At 39.0% G+C, this 20,711-nt stretch overlaps 1 protein-coding gene across 2 annotated transcripts; it reads right to left on the reverse strand.

Moving 5' to 3' along the window:
• Positions 1–2,650: 2,650 nt before the first annotated feature.
• hrh2a (histamine receptor H2a) lies at positions 2,651–20,500 on the reverse strand. 2 transcript variants are annotated; one of them, XM_084719133.1, is made up of 5 exons: positions 20,430–20,500; positions 7,512–9,153; positions 6,669–6,840; positions 6,139–6,321; positions 2,651–3,637 (listed from the first exon to the last, which is right to left on the reverse strand). In XM_084719133.1, the coding sequence occupies exons 2-4, from the start codon at positions 8,533–8,535 to the stop codon at positions 6,312–6,314; spliced, it is 1,206 nt and encodes a 401-aa protein (XP_084575259.1). In that variant the 5' UTR covers positions 8,536–9,153; positions 20,430–20,500; the 3' UTR covers positions 2,651–3,637; positions 6,139–6,311. The 2 variants fall into 2 exon arrangements, with proteins under 2 accessions (XP_084575259.1, XP_084575260.1); XM_084719134.1 differs by having other exon boundaries at positions 2,652–3,637; positions 7,530–9,153.
• Positions 20,501–20,711: the final 211 nt, after the last annotated feature.

The following is a 20,711-nucleotide window of genomic DNA, read 5'->3' on the forward strand; positions in this document are numbered from 1 at the left end:
AGATGTCACAATATTACAGTAATGTAGTAATGTACCCCGATCTGTTACTTTTGGGTTACCTCAATATGTTCAAATTGTTTTAGTCTAATATGTTTTTTGTTCTTTGTTAAGTTTATTAATTGGCTGTCCAGCTATTCTTTCCTTTGTTATGTGCAAATGCATGTTTAGATCCCCAAGCCTGTTAACTAATAAATGAAAACACGGTCGACTAAGACTCCTGACATGACTAATGGTTAGTTGACTATTAGGAGGCAGGTCTAGACTGTACTTCTACTCAGACAGCTGACATCTCATAGTAGCTTTGCACAAAAAAATATTATTTTGGGACATTTAAGCAGAAATCTCAATGGTCCTCATGCTTTAATTCATGCACAGCATCATTGGCTGATTGATGCATCATCTGTTAATAATTAGCAACCAGCTTTTTGCTCACATGTGACTTGGATTTGTTTGTTTTTTTTCTTAAGAGTGTGAACAACACAAATTACAGTACATGGAGTCTGAGCAATACTTGTGGTGTGAACGTAGCTTAAGTGCCCTTCATAAATTGCTAGTTCTGACTTTGCCCTGCTGATGCCAGCTCTACTTACTGCCACAGCTCCCTCCACCATGCAACCTCCTCCTTATATGATTTATGGTTTAATGTTGTTCTTGTTTTCCTAAGCTCAAATGTTAATGTATGTTTACATCTTTGATTCTCTACTAATACTGTATAGGTTTGTTTTGGCTGCTATTTCTGTAGAGCTCACAGATTTTCTCATGATTTGTTTGCTCTGCCTTGTTAATGTAGAGAAGGTAATTATTGTGCCTCATTTGACATTGTTTTGTTGGCACAGGCATTTGTTGGATAAGGACAGATGAACAGGAGCAGCCAATTTGAACAAGACCCCAATTGTTGTTTTATTATTCTGTTTGTTTAAATAGTTGGTGCTTTCACATAACTAATGTAAATAAACTTTAATTGACAGAAAAGCATGCTTTTAGTATCTTAATAATTACTAATGATTAATCTATTATTGATTATTAACATTTTAAATGATTGGTTAAGAAAAATGCTCAAAGTTTGCAAGTGCACTTGCTGCAGAGTCCTTGTTGCTGCTCAGATCCTTTGAGAGCTCCGATAAAGAGCAGACCTTTCTCCACCAAATGTAACTGTTCTCTGTAAATGGTTAACTGCTTTACATAAATGTCACTGTTTACAGTGTTGTAACACTAGAAAGGAGTACATATGGCATGTGAGTACTGATGAAAGTAGACTGAACTAATACTTTAAAGCGTAATTCCAGTACTTTTAACCTGGGTCCCATTTTGTTATGTTTGGAGTCCTAAAGACTAACAGATAGCCTACAAAAAGTTCTGGAATTGGTCCAGTAGATCACCTCAGCCGGCAGCCGTGAAACAGGCTGCAGTGCCTGCAACGTATCAATGTCCTGCCAGCTTAATCCATGGGGGAAAATACACCCATCAAAGTTAGTAACACGTTAGTTCAGATCTGACCCAACTCTTTAAAACACCAGTGTCACACAATAACACAAACAAACAGATAGAGGCAGTGGTAGAACAGCAACTTGCATGTTCTGAGAGGTACATAAATTGTTTTTCTTAAGAGTCTTGTGGCTTTGGAGAGAACAATATCAAGTCTTTGGTTCCCCATTGAGAAGGGCTGGCGAGCATGCTGGTGGCAAAACAACCTCATTCTAGTGGACATACAGTGACAGGCATGTTTACCCCAAGGTTTATGTTGCAGCCATTGCAGCCTATTTCACCTGCTGCAGGTTCAGGTGATCAACTGGACCAATTCCAGAACATCTGTGGGCAATTCGTCATTTGGACCCCAAAGTATATAAAAATAGGGCCCAGGGGCCTCAATAACGTCCAGTCTCACTCCTATCTTATCTCAGTTAAGGAGATAGGATAGGATTTTTGACAATGTAGGAACATGTTTCCTTAACTGCATTTAGGATATGCATTTATGAATTTACGCAGCTGCTCTTACTGAAGAATTTCCTAAGTTAGGATGGCATGCATCCTGTATTAAATTCAAAATAGCTGCCCAGAAAAGGCAGCAGGACTGTTTTTGAGTCTGTATGGCAGTGACACTGAAGATGAGGAACAACATGAACCTCAAAATATTATGATCAGGGTGCTACATCATGCTACATGCTATGTTGACCAACTTGGTGGGGCCTTTTCTCCCTTTCACAGACACGATTGATGGCTCTGACTTATCACTACATTTGTAGCTAAAATTGCACACCTGTCTTGTCCATTATGGCAGCTTGCAAGCCAGTGACAAATGAAGTGAGACAGGATTACAGGCAGTCTAGTGCACATAAACACAGATACACGCATGACAGGACGAGGGGTGACTGAAGAATCAAGTTTACACTTCCAGTAAGGATTTCTGAGTGATGACAAGATATAAGTTCTGATAGGATAGGACAGAGCTGTGAGTTAAGGAATTGCATGATATAATTTCTCCTATCCTTGAAACTTAAGATAGGACCAGTTGTTAGGATTTTTTTGGAATTATTCTTTAACCCCCAAAAAAAGATAATACAACATTCATTCTCAGCTAACCTGCTATCCCGGATAAATAACTATGACTATCCTCGTTGTTATAAATGCCAAAGAAGTGTTTCCATGTGGTTGAATTGTAAGTTCCCCTCTAACACTTGGTAGCTGACATGCAGATAGATATTATGTACACTTCTGTCAGTCCTCAAAGGAAATCGCTTGAAGCATGGAGAAGGTTAAGTGTTAATGTGGCAATGGTTTGAGGCAATGTCTGCTGACAGCTGTGATGAATTGTTTCCATTGTACTCGTGTTTCTTTACGCTCACAGTGTTTTCTGTATCATCCCACATGATAATCCCCATCTATACGTAACCACAGTCCATCTGTAATGTCTCAAAAATGCTAGTATATTATATTTTTTATTTAAGCTGCTCTTTATTGGCTACAGTATGGTTGTAATTTTCTACTTTTGAGGAACAGTACATGCCACTTTTTTCAGTCCTCAGTTACTTTATACATACATTTTCCAGCTTTATGCCACTAAATGAGCAACAGTAAAGATAAAGTCTGGAGACGGCTGCATTTTTCAAAATAGACACAAAACATAAGTTTGCATGCTACACATTCAAATGTCACACATTTTTCAACACAATACACATGAAGTGAAGTCTCATAAAAGTCCATGTGCTGTATCACTTTCCCTCTTCCATTCCTTGATTTTGTGAAACATCCATTTCCTTTCACTCTGTATAGGCTGAAGTTGTGATAATTTGTGTTTCCACTGGAGAGCACTCTTGAGTCAACATAAAAAATGTAGTTCATGAAACTGATGACCAAGTTAATCAGCTGGTCTCATTTAGTCCTCCAGTGCTTCAATACTGTCCACGGTAAGTTCAAGAGCATATCAGGGCCACAAGTTGCCCTGTTTGATGGTTGGCTGCAGTGAAAAGATTGTCTTAGACAACTAGACTTTAAGCTTCATCCACATAGAAACATCATCATTTGTTCGGTCCTGGCAGGCTGTGTATGGACAGTTGGTTCTTGCTGATGAGATGGAGAGTCTGAGGTCCCGTGTTCTTCCATTTTGTTTTTTTGTGTGAGATTATGGACAGAGTGATTGCTAACAGGAAGAAGAGACACACAAATTGAAGAAGATCAAAAGTTTGGCTCTGTATTCAATCACTGTAGAATATGTGGTGAGCAAAGAATCATTCACTTCACCAATATGTTTTGTGTGGATTAGCTCCGATTCTGTTCCAAAAAAGGTTTGGATGCTGTGTAAAATGTAAATAAAAACAGAATGCAATGAATTGCAAATCATATTTCCCTTGTATTGAACTGAATATGGTACAAAGACAAAATAATTAATACTCAAAGTGATAAACTTTGTTTTTTGTGAATATACACTCATTCTGAATTTATCAGCAACACATTTCAAAACAGGTGAGATGGTGGCAACAAAAGTCTGGGAAAGTTGTGGAACTCTCAAAAAATACCTGTTTGGAACATTTCACAGGTAAACTGCTGGTAGTATCATGATTGGGATTCAGGAGATTCAGAGTAATCTCTGCATGTAAGGGGCAAGGCCAAAAACCAACACTGAACAGCTGTGACCTTTGACCCCTCAGGTGGCACTGCATTTAAGATACACATTTGTATACAGGACACTATATGGGCTTGGGAACTTAAGACAACTGTTGTCAATAAAAAACAGTTTGTTACTGCATCTACAAATGCAATTTGAGCCATATATCAACAACATCCAGAGACACTGCAGACTTCTTTGGGCCCCGAGCTCATCTGAGATGGACTGACACAAAGTCTGCTGTGGTCTGACAAGTCCACATTTCAAGTTGTTTTTTGAAATCATTGACGTTGTGACTCCAGGACTATAGAGGAAAAGGACCATCATAATTGTTACCAACACCAACTTCAAAAGCCAGCATGTGTGATGGTATGGGGGTGTGTTAGTGCCCATGGCATTATGGGTAGCTGCCACACCTATGAAGGAGCAACACATGCTGCCACCCAGGCGTCTTTTTCAGAGCTGCCCCTGCTTGTTTCAGCAAGACATTGCCAGGACACGTCCTGCATGTGTTACAACATCGTGGCTACATAGAAAGAGAGTTCAAGTACCAGACTGGCCTTCCTGCAGTCCAGAAAGCAAAGTACAACAACTGAGACCCCAGACTGTTGGTCACTTGAAGTCATGTGTCAAGCAAGCATGAGAAAGATTTTTTCTTTCAAAACTTAAGCAATTACTGTCCTCAGTTCCCAAACACTTTTAATAATGAGTGTTATTAAAAGACAAGAGAATGTACCACAGTGGTAAACAAACCCCTGAGCCAGCTTTCTTTGAGCATGTTGCAGGCATCAAATTCAGAATGAGTGAATAAAAAAAAAACAATCAAGTTAGAACATTAGATATCGTGTCTTTGCAATGTATTCAATTGAATATGGGTCTAGAAGTTTTTGCAAATCATTGCATTCTGTTTTTCTTTTTATTTATGATTTACACAACATCCTAACTAGTTGGAAGTAGGAATTGGAGTTGTACAATACAGGACTGCATATTGTATCACTCATAAAATGTTGTAATGACACTTTTTTCATTGATTTCCATTAATGTTCAGCTCAAAGGCTTTCTGACTCTTAAAAACAAAACAAATAAAAAAGGAAAATTAACAGTTAAATAGTTTTGTCAGTAAATGCACTGGGAAGTGAAACATTGAAACAAATAATTCATAAAAAGTTTAAATTAACAAAAAATAAGAATAACAAATTCTCCTGGTTACAATTAAGCCCCCTTGACCTTTAGAAAAGATTATCCACTAACTGCAGTATGAGCTCTAGAGAAATGCTTCCACAATTCAAGACAAAGGTTTTAAGCTGTAATGTTAATATAATGAGTGTTTTTTCACCTTTAAAAAAAAAAAAAACACTGGAATGTTTTTTGTTTCCTCAGAGCCTGTTGGAGAACTGATCAACAGCACTTTGGCAATAAGAGAGAGGAAAGAAACATGTTCACTGAAGAGGTAAATTAGATTGTACTGATGTGCATTGCATAATAATAGCATAGTTTGAATAACGTTATTTCTTTGCACAAACAAGTAACTACAGCAGGGGTTGGCACCAGGGTGGAGTAATGTTAGACAAAAATGTCTGGAGGAAAGGTGAGAATTAGTTTATTAATTTAGACTATAAAGGAGGCAGATTTACCTAGTGAAAGCAAGCCACATGGGTAACCACTCAGAACATGGATGATGTCATTATTCTATAGCCTGACACTGTGCAAATAATATTTACTTAATAATAGGTGAAAACAAAACAAACAAACAAAAAAAAATGTTTCCAAGAAAAAACACAAACATGCATGTGGGCAGAGCAAACCACTTAGACAATGCTGTTCACAATGTGCAAACAAAGAAATGAGAGCAGGATGTGAAACTGGATAATGTGTCTCCTTTGCACTGAAAGCAGATTTCTTGGCCTAGTAAGCATATTGCCATATGGCCTGATTCACCGCGGACGACACTGCTAGGATCTGTGTGTCACAGTTCATTTGTTCTGGGCCTGACACGGTCTGCGGGGCCTATAGGGATATCATGTATGTCTACTTACATGGCGTATTATGGGTGCTTCTATGGTGGCACCGAATGCTTCCAAATAGAGGGGCTGTAAATCTCTGTCTGTCTTTTTGTCTGTTTCTTTGTTGTCTTCTTGGACTGATGGATTCTGGTTCTTGGTTGCAACCACAACATGATGAACAAAACATCCTCCTCACCAGCACAGGCTCAGCACGACCTAAATAAGAATGAAAGATGCAAATATGACACATTTGTATGTTTGTGTAACTTGTAAGACAGAAAAAATACACGGTGCAGTGCAACATACCGAGAGTGGGGTGTCACATACAGCCAGTATAATGCACTGATCGAGGCCTTGTCTTCAGTTTTTTATGGCACAGTATTTGTCTTAGTCAGTGTGAATGTTAGCAATTTCACCCCAATTTGGATGTGTAGTATTTCTGTTTTTAAAGTAGTTATATTTGATCCATCAAGAACATTACGGACATGAACTTCTCTAGCTCATGTCAGGTCATGACATTTTGTGTTCATGTTCATGTAGATAAGAGCTGAATAATAATTCACCTTTCATTGCCATTGACATCGGTGGCAGCAGTGCCATTGCTAAATTGGATAGTTGCTGCAGCAGTCCTGCTGTTCATTTCTTGAAGCATGAAGTTTTGATCTGTTTGACCTGCTCTGCAGGTGGAAGGGGTGTGACCACACAGCAGTGTTACCTCTGTAAGCTCGTCTCTGACTGGGAGGGGGAGAAGGAAAAGAAGAATAAAAACAGTTGAATTGAGTCCTGCACTGGGTTGTGGGTGGGCAGCAGGTGAGAACAATAATATAACACATACAATAAAAAATATGTTTTTTTTCTTGGCTAAATCAGAAGTGAAAATGTCTAATGCCAAAAGCCTGATCTGCCAGCAGGATTTTTTTTATTGTGCAAGCACAACCTTCATCACTATTTTATCTGACAGTGATGTAGGCCGACAGATAGCTAAAATGGATGACATAAAAGCAAAAGCTAGTGGAACACGCCAAATTGTGAATAATATTGTGGAAGAAAATTTGCTGTGATCAGAGACTGTGAGAATAATGCTGCAAGTTGCTTTGCTGCTGCTTTGCCAGAAAGTATTAGCTTCTGAGTGCTGCAAATGATGGCAGAATATGTGTATGTGTGACCATGTAATCACAGGTGCAGGTTGGGTCTTGGGACAAACATGAACACTTTTGGTTGGGTCCAGATTTAGAGATGCGGGTGTAGGTTGGTGCTGGTTTGAAAACCTGCACCCATGTTGTAGACACTGGTGATAAGAACATAATGGATTTACACTGGTTGCAAAATTTTGATGGTCATATAAATTTCCTGTCTTAAATGAAACTGATTCTGAAACTTGAGAGCATGAAACTGTACAGATTTACCTTTTTCTACAGCTTTACCTGCTGTTACAACTGGAGATGGCTGACGGCTTCTCCACCCACTGTAGGTAGGACATCGACATCTCAGTAGATGGGTGTAGGCTGACCTGAAGTCCCTGTTGAGGGCTCCATAGAGGATAGGGTTGAGGGCTGAATTGGCGTAACCCAGCCACAGCACAATGGGAAATGCGGATACTTTGCTCGGGTCTGGATGCTCCTTCAGGCCCAACACTGTGAACAGGATGAAATATGGCAGCCAGCAAACCACAAAAGCCCCGATCACTGCTGCCAGCGTCACTGTGGCTTTGTGCTCCCGCAGAGCCACTGCTGTAACACTGGAAACCACAGTGGTACTGACCGAAGGATTGTCCCTGCAGTTGTAATTAGTGATACAGGTGGGCCGGGCACTGATGATGCGTTTGGCCTGTGCCCGTGCAATACGAAGTATTCTGAGGTAGGTCCAGCACATAGCTATCAGAGGCAGATAGAAAGTGAGAAGAGAGTCAGTCAACACATAGGGTCTGTTCAGCTCAAAACGACACGTCCTCTCTGGAGCCCAAGGCCCTTGGTTCTGCACCGTCCCATTAACGGTGTTCCACCCCATTTGGATGGGCAAGAAAGACACAGCTACAGACACTGTCCAAACACTAACCATGGCCACAACAACTCTCCATGGCAACACAAGTGAGGCATATCTCAGAGGCATGGTCACTGCCAGGTAACGGTCCACACTGATGGCCAGGAGGGTGAGGATGGAGGCGGTGCACAGCATGACATCCATGGAGATGTAGAAGTTGCAGAAGACCGGGCCGAGCGGCCACTCCTCATTGAGCTGGAGGAGGGCGGAGAAGGGGAGGACCAAGAGGCCGAGAAGCAAGTCTGTGACAGCCAGTGACACGATGAAGCAGTTGGTGAGACAGCGGAGGCGTCGAGAGGCGCAGACAGCCAGGCACACCAGCACATTACCACCGACAGTCAGGAGGATGAGGAGGGACAGGATTACACCCAGCAACACGTTTGACGACATTATTGCTGGTGCTTCACTGGAGACAATCTAATGACATCATTGCTGGAGCTTTATGTGAACCATTGTTACAAATTCTTCCAGCTTTAAACAAGATGAGAGGTCCCTCTTTACAAAGAATAAATAATTAGATGACTTACAGAAGTCTCAATGTTATTAGATATGTTCACGCAGAGTGTCTGGGTGCTCAGATTTATGAAGTGTATACATTCTGATCTCAGTGTCTTCATGGTCAAATAGGACTTGAGATCTTCGCCATGTGTGATTCCTGAATCTCCTTCTCTCTTGCAATATTCCCTCCCTTTTAGCAGCTAATTTGCTTGACCATTGTCTGATCTTACTCAGCCTGAACCCTGCTAACCATAGCTTTCAACTCTGCTGTGACTTGACTGCACTAACATTTCCATTCACAACAGTACTTATCCAAAAAGTTTTGGAAGATGTTGGTTGAACATTTGTCACTTGACAAACACCTCTGCTGAAAATTGCAAATCAGCACCGTGCTTGGCTGTTGAAATGTCTGTGTTGTCTGTTAAGCAGCTTTCTGTCTCAGTGGCTGGCATGTAGTGGTCCATGCCATCGCCTCGGCTTCAACACCATCTTTAATGGCTGTGGTGACACCTAGTGGACAGAGAGGAGAAACACAGTAAATACTCAGTTTGGTATATCCTCCAGTTTCAGGTATTGCACAGCATGTTTACAGCATTACCTTAGTTTTGGTCTGGTTGTAACTGTAATTATATATAACATATTAAACACTGAATTATGTTCACATTGCTTTTCTTTGACAACATTTTGGGATGCAGTATTTTATCAGTGCATGTGTTTGTGTGCACAGGCAACTCAGTATGTCTTGGGCATACTTGAGCTGAACCTTTTTTTCCATCTATGGATAAATAAATCACAATATGAAGGAATATGGTTATGTATCCAAAATATTGTTAGATGGACAGAGTCACACACTATCATGGACTGGAGAATAAAAATAAATAAACTAAAACAGAACTAAAGTCATAAAGACATATTGTAGTAATTTGGCAGCAGGTTATAGTAGCTGATAAAAATTATAAATTAGTATCCCTGACAGAATGACTTACAGTTTGTTGAAAAAAATGTGCCTTTGGTACAAATAAACTCTGAGGACCTATGTGAAAACACTGTTTTTATTCTCTGATAAGTTTGTAATGAAGTATGTGGTGACATTAAAAGATTGAGACGGCAGCCACTGTGACTACGTGTGCAAGCGCGACAAAAGACTTTTGTATCTTCCACTTACATTAACCGTCACAGCTAAATCCCTCAAACTAACCGATATGCTTATTTTAACCTAAACTTATTACAAACATTGACCTCAAAGTGACAGCTCACCCTAAAACCAAAAAAATATATATGTTTCCCCTGGCCTGAAGTGCTGTTTATCCATCTAGATCTTTTGGGTGTGAGTTGCAGGATTTTGGAGATATTGGCTGTAGAGGTGTCTGCTTCTCTCCAGCATACTGGGACTAAATGACACTTGGGTTGTGGTGCTCAAAACATTTGAAAATTTCCAGAAATCATGCCCTACTATCACAGACCTTGTTGTGTGTAGTTTCATGTATCAACTAGGTTCTAAAGTAGTTCCTACTTTAGAACCTAGTTGCAGAAAGTAGTTCCTAAGTGAAACCATTAAACTGCTCACAACAAGGGCTGTGGATTATTTTGAGCAACTGGGTTGTGATTTCTCAAAAGAGATATCGTCATTGACATTTTCAAATCTTTACTCGTGGTGCTTGGAACACTACAAGCTGAGTGCCATTTAGTCCCATTATACAGAAGATATCTCCAAAACCCTGCGACTCTCACCAAAAAAAAAAATCTAGTTGGATAAATAGCACTCCAGGTAAGAGGAAAATATGTATTTTTGATTGTGGGGGTGAACTGTCCCTTTAAAACCAAGTCTGAACTTTCAAACAATCCTTTGAAGTAGTGACGACTGTCCAAAACGTCCCTACAATCTAGATATGTCCTTGTGACGACTGTTTAAAAGTGAAATTGGTCCTCACAGTGATATAACTACAAGCACACAGACTCTCTCTCTCTCCACACACACACACACACACACACACACACACACACACACACACACACACACACACACACACATATATATACACACACATGTATATGCATAGGATTGCTGAGTTGTAAAACTAAAATTCTATATAGTTGTGCGTCTGAATCTAAATTTACAGTCTCAAGCTTTCCATGCATGATTTATGATGGTCAAAAATGTAGTCTGTAAATAATGTGACTGGATTAATCATAATTAATCCAGTCACATTATCTATCAACACAAGGACAATGTTATTTATAAAGTCAGTTCAGTTTTCCTGATTAAGCATGCAAAAGTAAATCTCCAATTTTAGACAGTCAGCTAATGGGAATTCCAATCTATCTATAATAAAACCATAAAGCACGGCAGATGATCATGCTTGTTGTGGGCACAGTATTTGTTCAGCTAAGTACAAGATGTGTAACTGTGTAAACAGCCAGCATGGCTGACTGTCTCTGAGCAATCTGCTGCAGCTGAGATGACCGTAAGACTTATTTTGGTTTCAATATTGTAACATTACATTAGTAGTTCTCAAACTTGTGCCCTCTGACAAGCACAAAACATTTTTGGTAGGAAAAAAAAAGCTTATATATAAAGAGGCACAAGACAGCGCTGAGCCATCAGTGTCAGCTTATTGAGGTAAAGCCCATTAAAACATATTCTTCCTGATACTGATAGTATTATGTTGGGCCTGTTTTTGCCTTTTTCACATCTTTCTCTGTGTTTTCAACTGTATTACTGCTCCGACCACAAATCCATTTTCTTGATTTTCTTCTGACATTCAGTATAAAAACTGGCTTCTCGCTCACAGCGAATGCGATTGTGTTTGTTGCTTTCTTCTTCACTGAGATTTTGCAGCAGTTGACAGTTCTCAGCAGTTAATGATCGCGTTGAAAATAGGAATAATGAATATAAAAATGTTTTAATCAAACTTACTACATTTTCATTAAACTTATTATGGCATAATTACTTTACTAGGATTTATGCATGACTGATATTTTTAAAATGAATAGTTAAAGAAATCTCACATGCTCCCTGCTGCTAATGTGCCTCCTTTTGAAAAACACATTACATTATTCTTACAATGTTTTGATGCAATTATGTGTCAGTGCCTTAGAGTAATACACTGTTTGATTCCTTTAGGTTTGAAATGGAAATCTTGAGTCAGATTTCAGATGGTTTGGTCTGACTGATGAGAGCTATTGAACAGATGAATTGAGTGTAATAAATGCATTTACCAATTAATAGCCATAAATAATAATCCAATTCTGCTACAAACGTTTTGATATTGTTAGATCTGTGTTTTTTTTTTTACATAGCCCATGTTGAGAGAGTTGCACAGCATTATTTGTTCTCTGTGAACTCATTCATTAGTGGCTGTGTGTGGGCACGAGTTTTGAATGTGTGCTTGGTGGAATGAGGGTAACTGCTTGATAAGTGAGGATGTGAGTGTGTGTGTGGAGCGCATGTATTTGCGTCAGTGGGTGGTGGGTAATGTTTGCTCGTCTATTTTCTAACACTGTAATGGGTATTGGGACATTTGCCAGACTTGGTCCGCAGCCACTCACTTATCACCTCAAAGAGAGAAAGTGAGAGAGAGAGTGGGACACACTGGCTTCGCAAGAAGACGAGGAGAAAGAGCATTAGACTATATAATTAAAAGAAGACAGAAAGAAAGGTTTTAATTAAATCTGGGCCTACAGAAACCAGAACACCATCTCTAATCTTTGAACTCTTTTAATCTTCACTTCTTTGTTCCATGGACACATTTCTGTCACCGACTCGCTGCTTTGAACTTCATCCAGAGCAAACACTGATAACACATGCAGCCACTAACATATGAAGTGCAGCTCTCAAATGCACATGACATCTCGGCCTTTATATCTGACAGAACCACAGACTGACTCACTGAGACCACACATTTCAACTCTTTTTCATCATCAAGATCTGTCTCACACACACAAATACACACATGCACACACGCGCACGCACGCACACACACACACACACTTGCTCAAACAAACAGTTGGAATGAGTTTTGGCTTGGATCCAACACGGGCCTGTGAGGAATGTCTGCATGTGGACATGAATTACGGTCACTACTAAAAGTTTATCAATAACCTTGTCTCAACCCGGGGACGTAATATATATGAGGGTGTGTATGTGTGTGTTCGCACAGGCATGCTTGTTATCTGGCCGAATGCATTAGTTCCTTTTCCCATGTTACAGTGCATGTGTGTGTGAGAGCACAACCATATTAGTTTCCTGTGTTTATTTTTGCATAAATATTTGTGTTTTAATAAAACCATAAATCCTGCCCTCTCACTTGTCAAAAACCACGAGTAAGCACAAGACTTTCTTAGTACAAGATGCAAGTGACTTACATGCATTTTAACTTTATCAATGCCAAGTCGGGCAGTTTGGTTTTCTTTGTTGGTTTTTATTTTTATTTTTATTTCATTTTTAATTTTAGTTTTCAATTCAATTTAGTTTCACTTTCCTGAGTGTCCATTTCAGTTTAGTTTTTATTGTTTAAAATCTTTAGTTTTAGTTTATTTTTTAATAGTTTCGTTATTAGTGTTATTTGTTATTATTTTTATAATTATTTCTTTTCATTATAATATGGGCGTATTTGTCAGGGATGAGATTTAAAAAGTCCAGACTGGGCATTACAGTACATTATAACACAATACAAACACAATATTTGTGAAGCCGACGTCCCAGTCTCAATAAACATATAAATCAATGCCCCATTATGCTGTGTTGACAAATTTGACCAATTTAAGATGTGTTAAGATAAGATAAACTTTATTGATCCCACACTGGGGAAAATCACATGTCACAGCAGCTCAAGCAGACAGAAAGGAGAGAGAATGGCAATAGGATACGATGACAAAAACCCTGATTATGTACTGTGCAGAGTTTAAAAACACATGATCAGCATATTAGCAGACCTCCCAGCATGAACTGTTTGAGAGTTAAAACTCTCCTGAGACCCTTGTTTTTTATAGTTTGAAGAAAACATATTTGATGTCAGCACATTGTGTGTTTCTAATACAAGATAAGTGATGGTTGTTGTTTGTTCTTTATGCGAAAACACTGAAACCACATACAACTGAATTAATATCAAGTTTATTTGACTTGAAAAGTTTGTTTTGAATCGTTGCAAGATTACCTCAACTTGTCTTTTCAAATTCAGTCCAGCTTAAACTTTTAAGGCAGCCTGGACTCCAACTAGTTAAAACAAGTTTTTTTTTTTTTTTTACAGTGTTAAGTCTAGTTTTTATTATAATTTAGTCAACAAAATGTTTTTTTTTGCCCCTAGTTTTAATTTTTAGTTTAGTTTGGGTTAGCTATAATAATACTGGTCTGTACTGACTACACTTACAGTAGAACATAACAGTCAAACTCATTCACATTAATGTTGAAGTATCATATCCTCTTATAGTAAATAAATCATCACTCATTCAGACAGTGTTCTACTTTATTACTCACCATATGTTTTCTGTCACAAACTTCTCATTAATTGTCCCTAATGGAAAGCAATGGTGAGTGCTACCACATCTGTATATATTATCACAGACACACACGTACTGTAGGCGTGCATGCACAAACTAACGCACAACCCAAAACATATGTCTCAGTAATGGATTTTGAGAACTGTAATGGATCGTAATGGCTGCTGAGTGCTGTGTTTTTCACAGGATGTAAATAAAGGCTGTTCTACTTTTGGAGGTTTTTTCCGCAGCAGAATGCTGTTTCATGTTTTCAAGAGACAACAAAGGGTTGCATGGGTTTGTGGTTTTGAGGTAGAGTGCTTGAAAGGTTCACCCCAGATCAGCACAGGTCTGTCTGTGCGTAATTGAGGTGACACCCAACGATTGGTTGACATAACAAAGTGATTAACTTTTAGGAGGGCCTCGAACTCTTCCTGCTATCTTCCAGAGCAGGAAAGATGCAAACGAATTGGAAAGACTTCATTCTACCCCATCTAGACCTTCCATTACCCAGTGAGTGGTCTGGTGAAAAGAGCCCAATCTGGATATTGAGATGAAAGGCAGGCTGAAAAGAAGTTGGAACAGTGGCTCTGAACCAGACATGGTCTGAACTCAGAGATGAGTAATGAGGTTATTTACCTCTCAGCTGGGACTCACTGTCTGATTTGTAAGATTCTCCAAATACCAAGTGTTCATTCTGCCAGACGTGTCCTTTTACAAATACACAGATAAGGAATATCTGCTCTTTTTCAGCCCAATTAGCAACCAAAGTAATCACACATATTCAATTTAGAAAAACCCAAAATCCAGAGAGCGTATCCCAGAAAATTGAAAAGGTAGCACATCTTGACGTCTTAAAGTCAAAGAGGACAAAATACTCACATCACATCACAATAAACACTTACGAGTTTCGACATAAAGCCTTCATCAGAGTGCTTGCAGTGCTATGTCGGTTCATCTTGGTAATATAAGTACACAAGGGCAGAGAAAGCACACAGCTGTGGATTGGACCCAATTATTTAGGAACCAATGATTTTTCTTCACAAAACTAAAGGAATAGTGTTTTGTGAAGCAAAGTGATTGGTTCCTAAATAACTGGGTCCAACCCCCAGCTTTGTGCTTTCTCTGCCCTTCAGTATGTTACCAGATGGAGGCTTTGTGCCCAAACACATAGGCATTTGTTTATTGTGATGTGAGCAAAATAAATAAGTGAAATGTAAATATTTTGTCTTCCTTGACTTGAAGACTTGAGGTGTGCTACCTTTGCAGTGTTATGTAATCATATATATTGTCAGAAATGCAAAGTAATGTGTTTACAGTCAGGAAATTGATTCTCCATCTCAAATCACTACAATAGTGACATGAGCTCTGGCTTATCAGCAGGGTGTGAATTTCTTTATTTTTGGGTGTTAGAGATTAGTCATAGATACAGTTTCATTCATTGATTCATCCATCCACTCACTCACTCACTCACTCACTCACTCACTCACTCACTCACTCACTCACTCACTCACTCACTCACTCACTCATTCAGTCTGCCACCTAATGATTGGTAGAAGTGATGGTAGTGTCCTGAGACGACACACTGAACCGAGTCACTTGCCTCCTCTCTGCAATGCTGCTGAAATGTGCTTTGAGTGAGCAATATTACACAGCAGAGCTGTGGATTTGAGTCACATGACTTGGACTTGAGTCACAAATTAGATGACTTTAGACTTGACAAAATCAAAAAACGATATGCACCTTAACTTGGACTTTAACACCAGTGACTTGTGACTTCACTTGGATTTGATAGCTTCCCCCCAAGCCCAAAGATGAAGAAATTTATTGGTTAAAAAGAGTGCCAACAATCAATTTCTTTTCCTTAATTTCTTGATTCAACTAAATACAACAAGACAAAACAGAAACATATACAATTAACTCTCTTGTGGTCCTGGATTATAGTATTATATGCTAGGGATTGCCATACTTGCTGACCTTAAGACCTGAAAAATAGGGAAGATTTTGAAACCAACCCAAGGGATCTGGGGGTCCTACCCCCAAAATCAAAATTTTTTTATAGACTATTTCATGCATTCTGGTAACTTTTAAAGAATGAAAATAACAAAATTAATACACAGATATTTGCCGGCAGATGACCTATAACTGACACTGGAAAAATATAATGGGACCACAGCATTTAGTTACAGCTAATCCAATTTTAAATTTGATTACAGTAACACAGAAAATGAATTCTAAAGTTATGTCAGTTGAGCTCGTCTTAGAAAAAATGTGCCCCTTTCTTTTAAAAGTTTCTGTAAGAAATGGGAATTCATCTTTCCAGGACGTCTGAAATCTGCTTGAGTATTTCTCAGTCACTGAGAAGGACAAGGCCTGTGCATGGATGTATTAAGGAGAACTGTACAGCGGGTGTGAGCAGCTCTCTTCCATGTCACAAAATGACATCTGGTTTAGCTGTATTATTGAGTGGAAACAGTAAGATTATACACACTGAACAGTGCCAGACACAGGTTGTGATAATAAACAAGAAAAAAGTGTGTCGTAACTCTGTAGAAAAACAGGAATATTCTGACCCCACAATAACTTGCAACTTAGGAGTTGAGTGCAAAGACTTGAGATGTACTTGTAAATAGCAAAACAATGACTTAGTCCCACCTCTGCTGCATGGTAAAAGTACATGCAGTGATTCTGTGTACTTCTCAGCAATATGATGTATTTGTAGCAGTTGGCCCGCTGCAGAGTGGTCAAAATATCAGACAAATGTTAGTGTAATACTGGCAGGACTGCTGTTGATTCTATATCTATATATCTATATATCTACATTTATCTTTATAATAAAGCTGTAGATTGTTTATTCTAGATTTGCTATTCGTAAAAGAAAACCAAGGAATTTTAACTGGTACGATGTCATCAAACATTTAATTAGTGGGAACTGTAACAGTGAAAAGGCCAGCAGATGTTGAAAGCAACTTTTGTCCCTGCACACAGCGTCCATAAGAGCATCATAATGCAATCAGACATCTGAATGCTTCATTTATCCTAATATAATTCAATTGTGCACCAAATACTTGGCTCACTCACTTCCTCTGCTTTTGCAAAGTAATCTATAGCTGTCTGCATTTTTGTGAATGCGCCAACGCCTCTGTCTGTGTGTACGTGTGTGTGGCTGTGGGTGTGTGCGTGTGCACGCGTGTCTGTCTTCCTGTTTGTCTTTGTTTTGTCCTTGACTGAGAGACCCTGAGAGAGAAAGGGAAGTGGTTTGGGATGGTGGGTTGCTTGGAAACAGTTCAGGGGAAGCTGTGGAATCTTGACGAAGCGTGAAAATGAAACGCACTGAGTGACAGACGTGAACGCTGACAGGTGCACAGACAGGGGGATCACACACATAAAATATGTATAGATGCTAACAGCGTGCGCTGCTGTGGCATAGACATGTGCCAGTGTGTCATTCTTGACCTTACCACACCTCTGTTATGTCAACATCACAGCTTTTGTATGCAATGCCTTAACTTAATAAATGGCTATGTAAGTAGACGCACAGACATTTGTACAGAGCAGCACACACTTGCACAGAACCAGAATCAACACATTTCCTGTCACGTCTTACATCTACACTTCCTTGCAGCGATAGATAGGGAACTGTCTTCTGAATCTGAACTACTCGTTGCAGTTCATGGTTCACTGACCAAGTCACGACACCTAACCACATCCTCTCACTATTCTGATGCCTAATGTCAACTGATACACACGTTGCAGTTTCACTTTTATAGCTCAGTTAGGTTAACGTTATCACTGCCATAATAGTAATTTACAGCCAGTAGAGGTGGGCAATGCCAGAAAATGCGGTTTCAATCCGGGTAATACCAGACCTAGGATCACTGATATCAACACTGATATTGATGCTGTTTATTGTTAAAATCAACTAATGTACTATCATGTAAGGTAACGGAATATGTCATAGTTTACAACTATTCTGCCTCTGAATATATTACCACCAAATAATTTGCCACACATGAGGCATTTCCTTTTACTGTTCTCTGTTAACTACTTAATTATATTCATGTTTAAATGCAGGTTTTGATGGTAAATAAAAAATGCTTCAGTAACTATAAAAAAAAAGATGGACGCTGTACAAAATGAAGCCAAAATTTTCTGCAGTGCTGGCAGCTGCCAGTCTGCACTTAAGTTATCAGTGGAGCGCTGCATTTTCGAGTTCCTGCCCATTCAGCCAGCTGACTGTCAATTATGATGTAAAAACCCCTTTTTATAGTATCAAATAGCTAACTTGAGGACGTCGCTCAGTAGAGTGTCAATCACTGCCAGACAACCCCAAAAGAATATTTGGATGTAACTTCTTTATACATTATGATTAGTAATTGCAATTTAATTACATATATTTTCTGAATTACTGTAATAGATTTCAGGTTCATTTAATTTGTAATGAACTTACATGTAACTAATTACATGTAAGTTATTCATTTCTGGCACTGCTTGTGTGAAATTTTATCATTATTAGCAGATGAATTCTTGTGTTATGGCCAAAGGCGTGTTTCATGAGTTCACAGTGACCTTTGCCCACCAAATCTAAATAGTTTATCCTTGAGTGCAAAAGGAAATTGTGCCAAATTACAAGAAATTCCCTCCAAGTGTTCCTGATGTATTGTATTTATGAGAGTTTGACGGTTGTGAGGTTACAGTCACTTTTGATATTTGACCACCAAAATCTAATCAGTTCCTTCTTGAGCCCAAGTGGACACTTGTGCAAAGTTAAAAAAAAAAAAAGTCCTTCAGGGCATTCTTGAGAATTCATTCACAAAAATGGGATAATCTCCCATACTACTGGACTAGACATCAAAGAAAACACATCATCCCATTGCAATGAGGCAATAGGATGATGATGTAGTATGGGAGATTAGCTGCAGACAAGCAATTAATTAAGGTCAACAAGGTGTGTCGGTCACTCACACACGGATGCAGACATGCAAATGATCACATGATCCCCTTCAGGCTCAGAGGGCAGAGTTTATGACGAGCCACCAGGGGGCGGTTGAGATGTTTTGGTCTCACTTTTGGTTAGCTGTCATGTTTTCATTCTTTATATGTGATGTGATGCCAATATTGAAGCACAAGTCTTCCTTTGTACATGTGTTCATCTTATATGTGATGGATCCATGTATCTGGCATCAATCCCATTGATGCTAGTATCAATACTCAAATCAAGACTTTGATACTACTGTAACAGTAGTATCAATACTTCAACCCGCCCACCCGTAATGGCCATTTCTTATTGTAAATCTCTCATGACAGAAAGTACCTCTCCAGGTAAAATCTTTTTCAGCGGCTTCAGTGAAGGTGCTTTTCTTATTTAGCAGTACACAGGATGGCCAGCATTGGCAGTGACAGCCCGAATCTCTGAACATATAGACTCATAACATAAAGACCACCAGCTGTGGAAACTCAACCTTTATCAACATAAAAGCCAAGGAAGTGAGCTACAGTATATATCTGTATTGATCGATCTATTTGTGTATCTATTGATGTGTTGCTATGGAAATCCAAACCGTGTTTCTTTTAGAATATGAAAGGTGACGTTAAAGTACAGAACTTCAAAGTATGACAGAAACATACCAGGTAAAAGATAAATTAGTTCTTTCATTCTATTACTTGCACAGACAGAATAATCTCACTTCCTCATTTTCCGGACTGATTAAATGACCCCGTTGTGTATTTGTCATTGTGCAGAGTTCACATGCTCACACCAGGCTCAGTTAAACTCAACCACTATGAATATGAATTTAAATTTGAAAAAAATTGTTCCCCTGACAACTGAGCTGACAAACACTGAAAGCAGGAACTTCTGATGCTGTGCGCCTGTTCATGACAGAGGTTGTGTGACACTAAACACACACGTACTACCTCTCTATCTATCTATCTAACATCTTTTGACTTTCCTTTCCTTGCTTTTGCATGAAAATGTTTAAAATTGTGACTCTAAAATACAGAAATGCGACAAAATCTGATATGGGTAAGTAATAAAAGTGAATTAAACTACATTTTCCTTCATTGTGCTGCTAATTAAACAAAGGGTTTAGCAATTATTTGACAAACATTAAAGGATTGTAAATAGTCTTGTTTGGCTGCAGCAAATCGTTACTGACTTACAGCAAATATTTAAGAGTTAAACTTCATTATGCTGTCATGCCACAAACACAGCTGTATGGATAATGTTTCCATACACAACTCATTCAAATTTATTCACATATCCATTGTAATTTAGAAAATATAAAAGTAGGAATTTATTAACTCACCTCAGTGCTGCTTTTCCTTTTCTGCCCCCGCTACTCTGCGCTGCTCCCTGAGAGAACTACAGTCTCGCTCATGAAGTAAGTGTGTGTGTGTGTGTGTGTGTGTGTGTGTGTGTGTGCGCGCGTAATGAGTGTGTAAGTGTCTGTGGGAAAGCGAGGAGAGAGAGTAAGCCAGTGAGCAGTGGCTCTCACACAGCTCTCACTCTCTCTTTTTGTTTCTTTCACTCTCTCTGTGTTGCCTCCTATTATTCTTCTCTATCTCTTTAGGGTAATTTGCTTTAGAAA

The sequence above is a fragment of the Lutjanus erythropterus genome, chromosome 5, assembly GCF_056507025.1.
Source record: "Lutjanus erythropterus isolate fLutEry1 chromosome 5, fLutEry1.hap2, whole genome shotgun sequence".
Lineage (NCBI taxonomy): Eukaryota > Metazoa > Chordata > Actinopteri > Lutjaniformes > Lutjanidae > Lutjanus > Lutjanus erythropterus.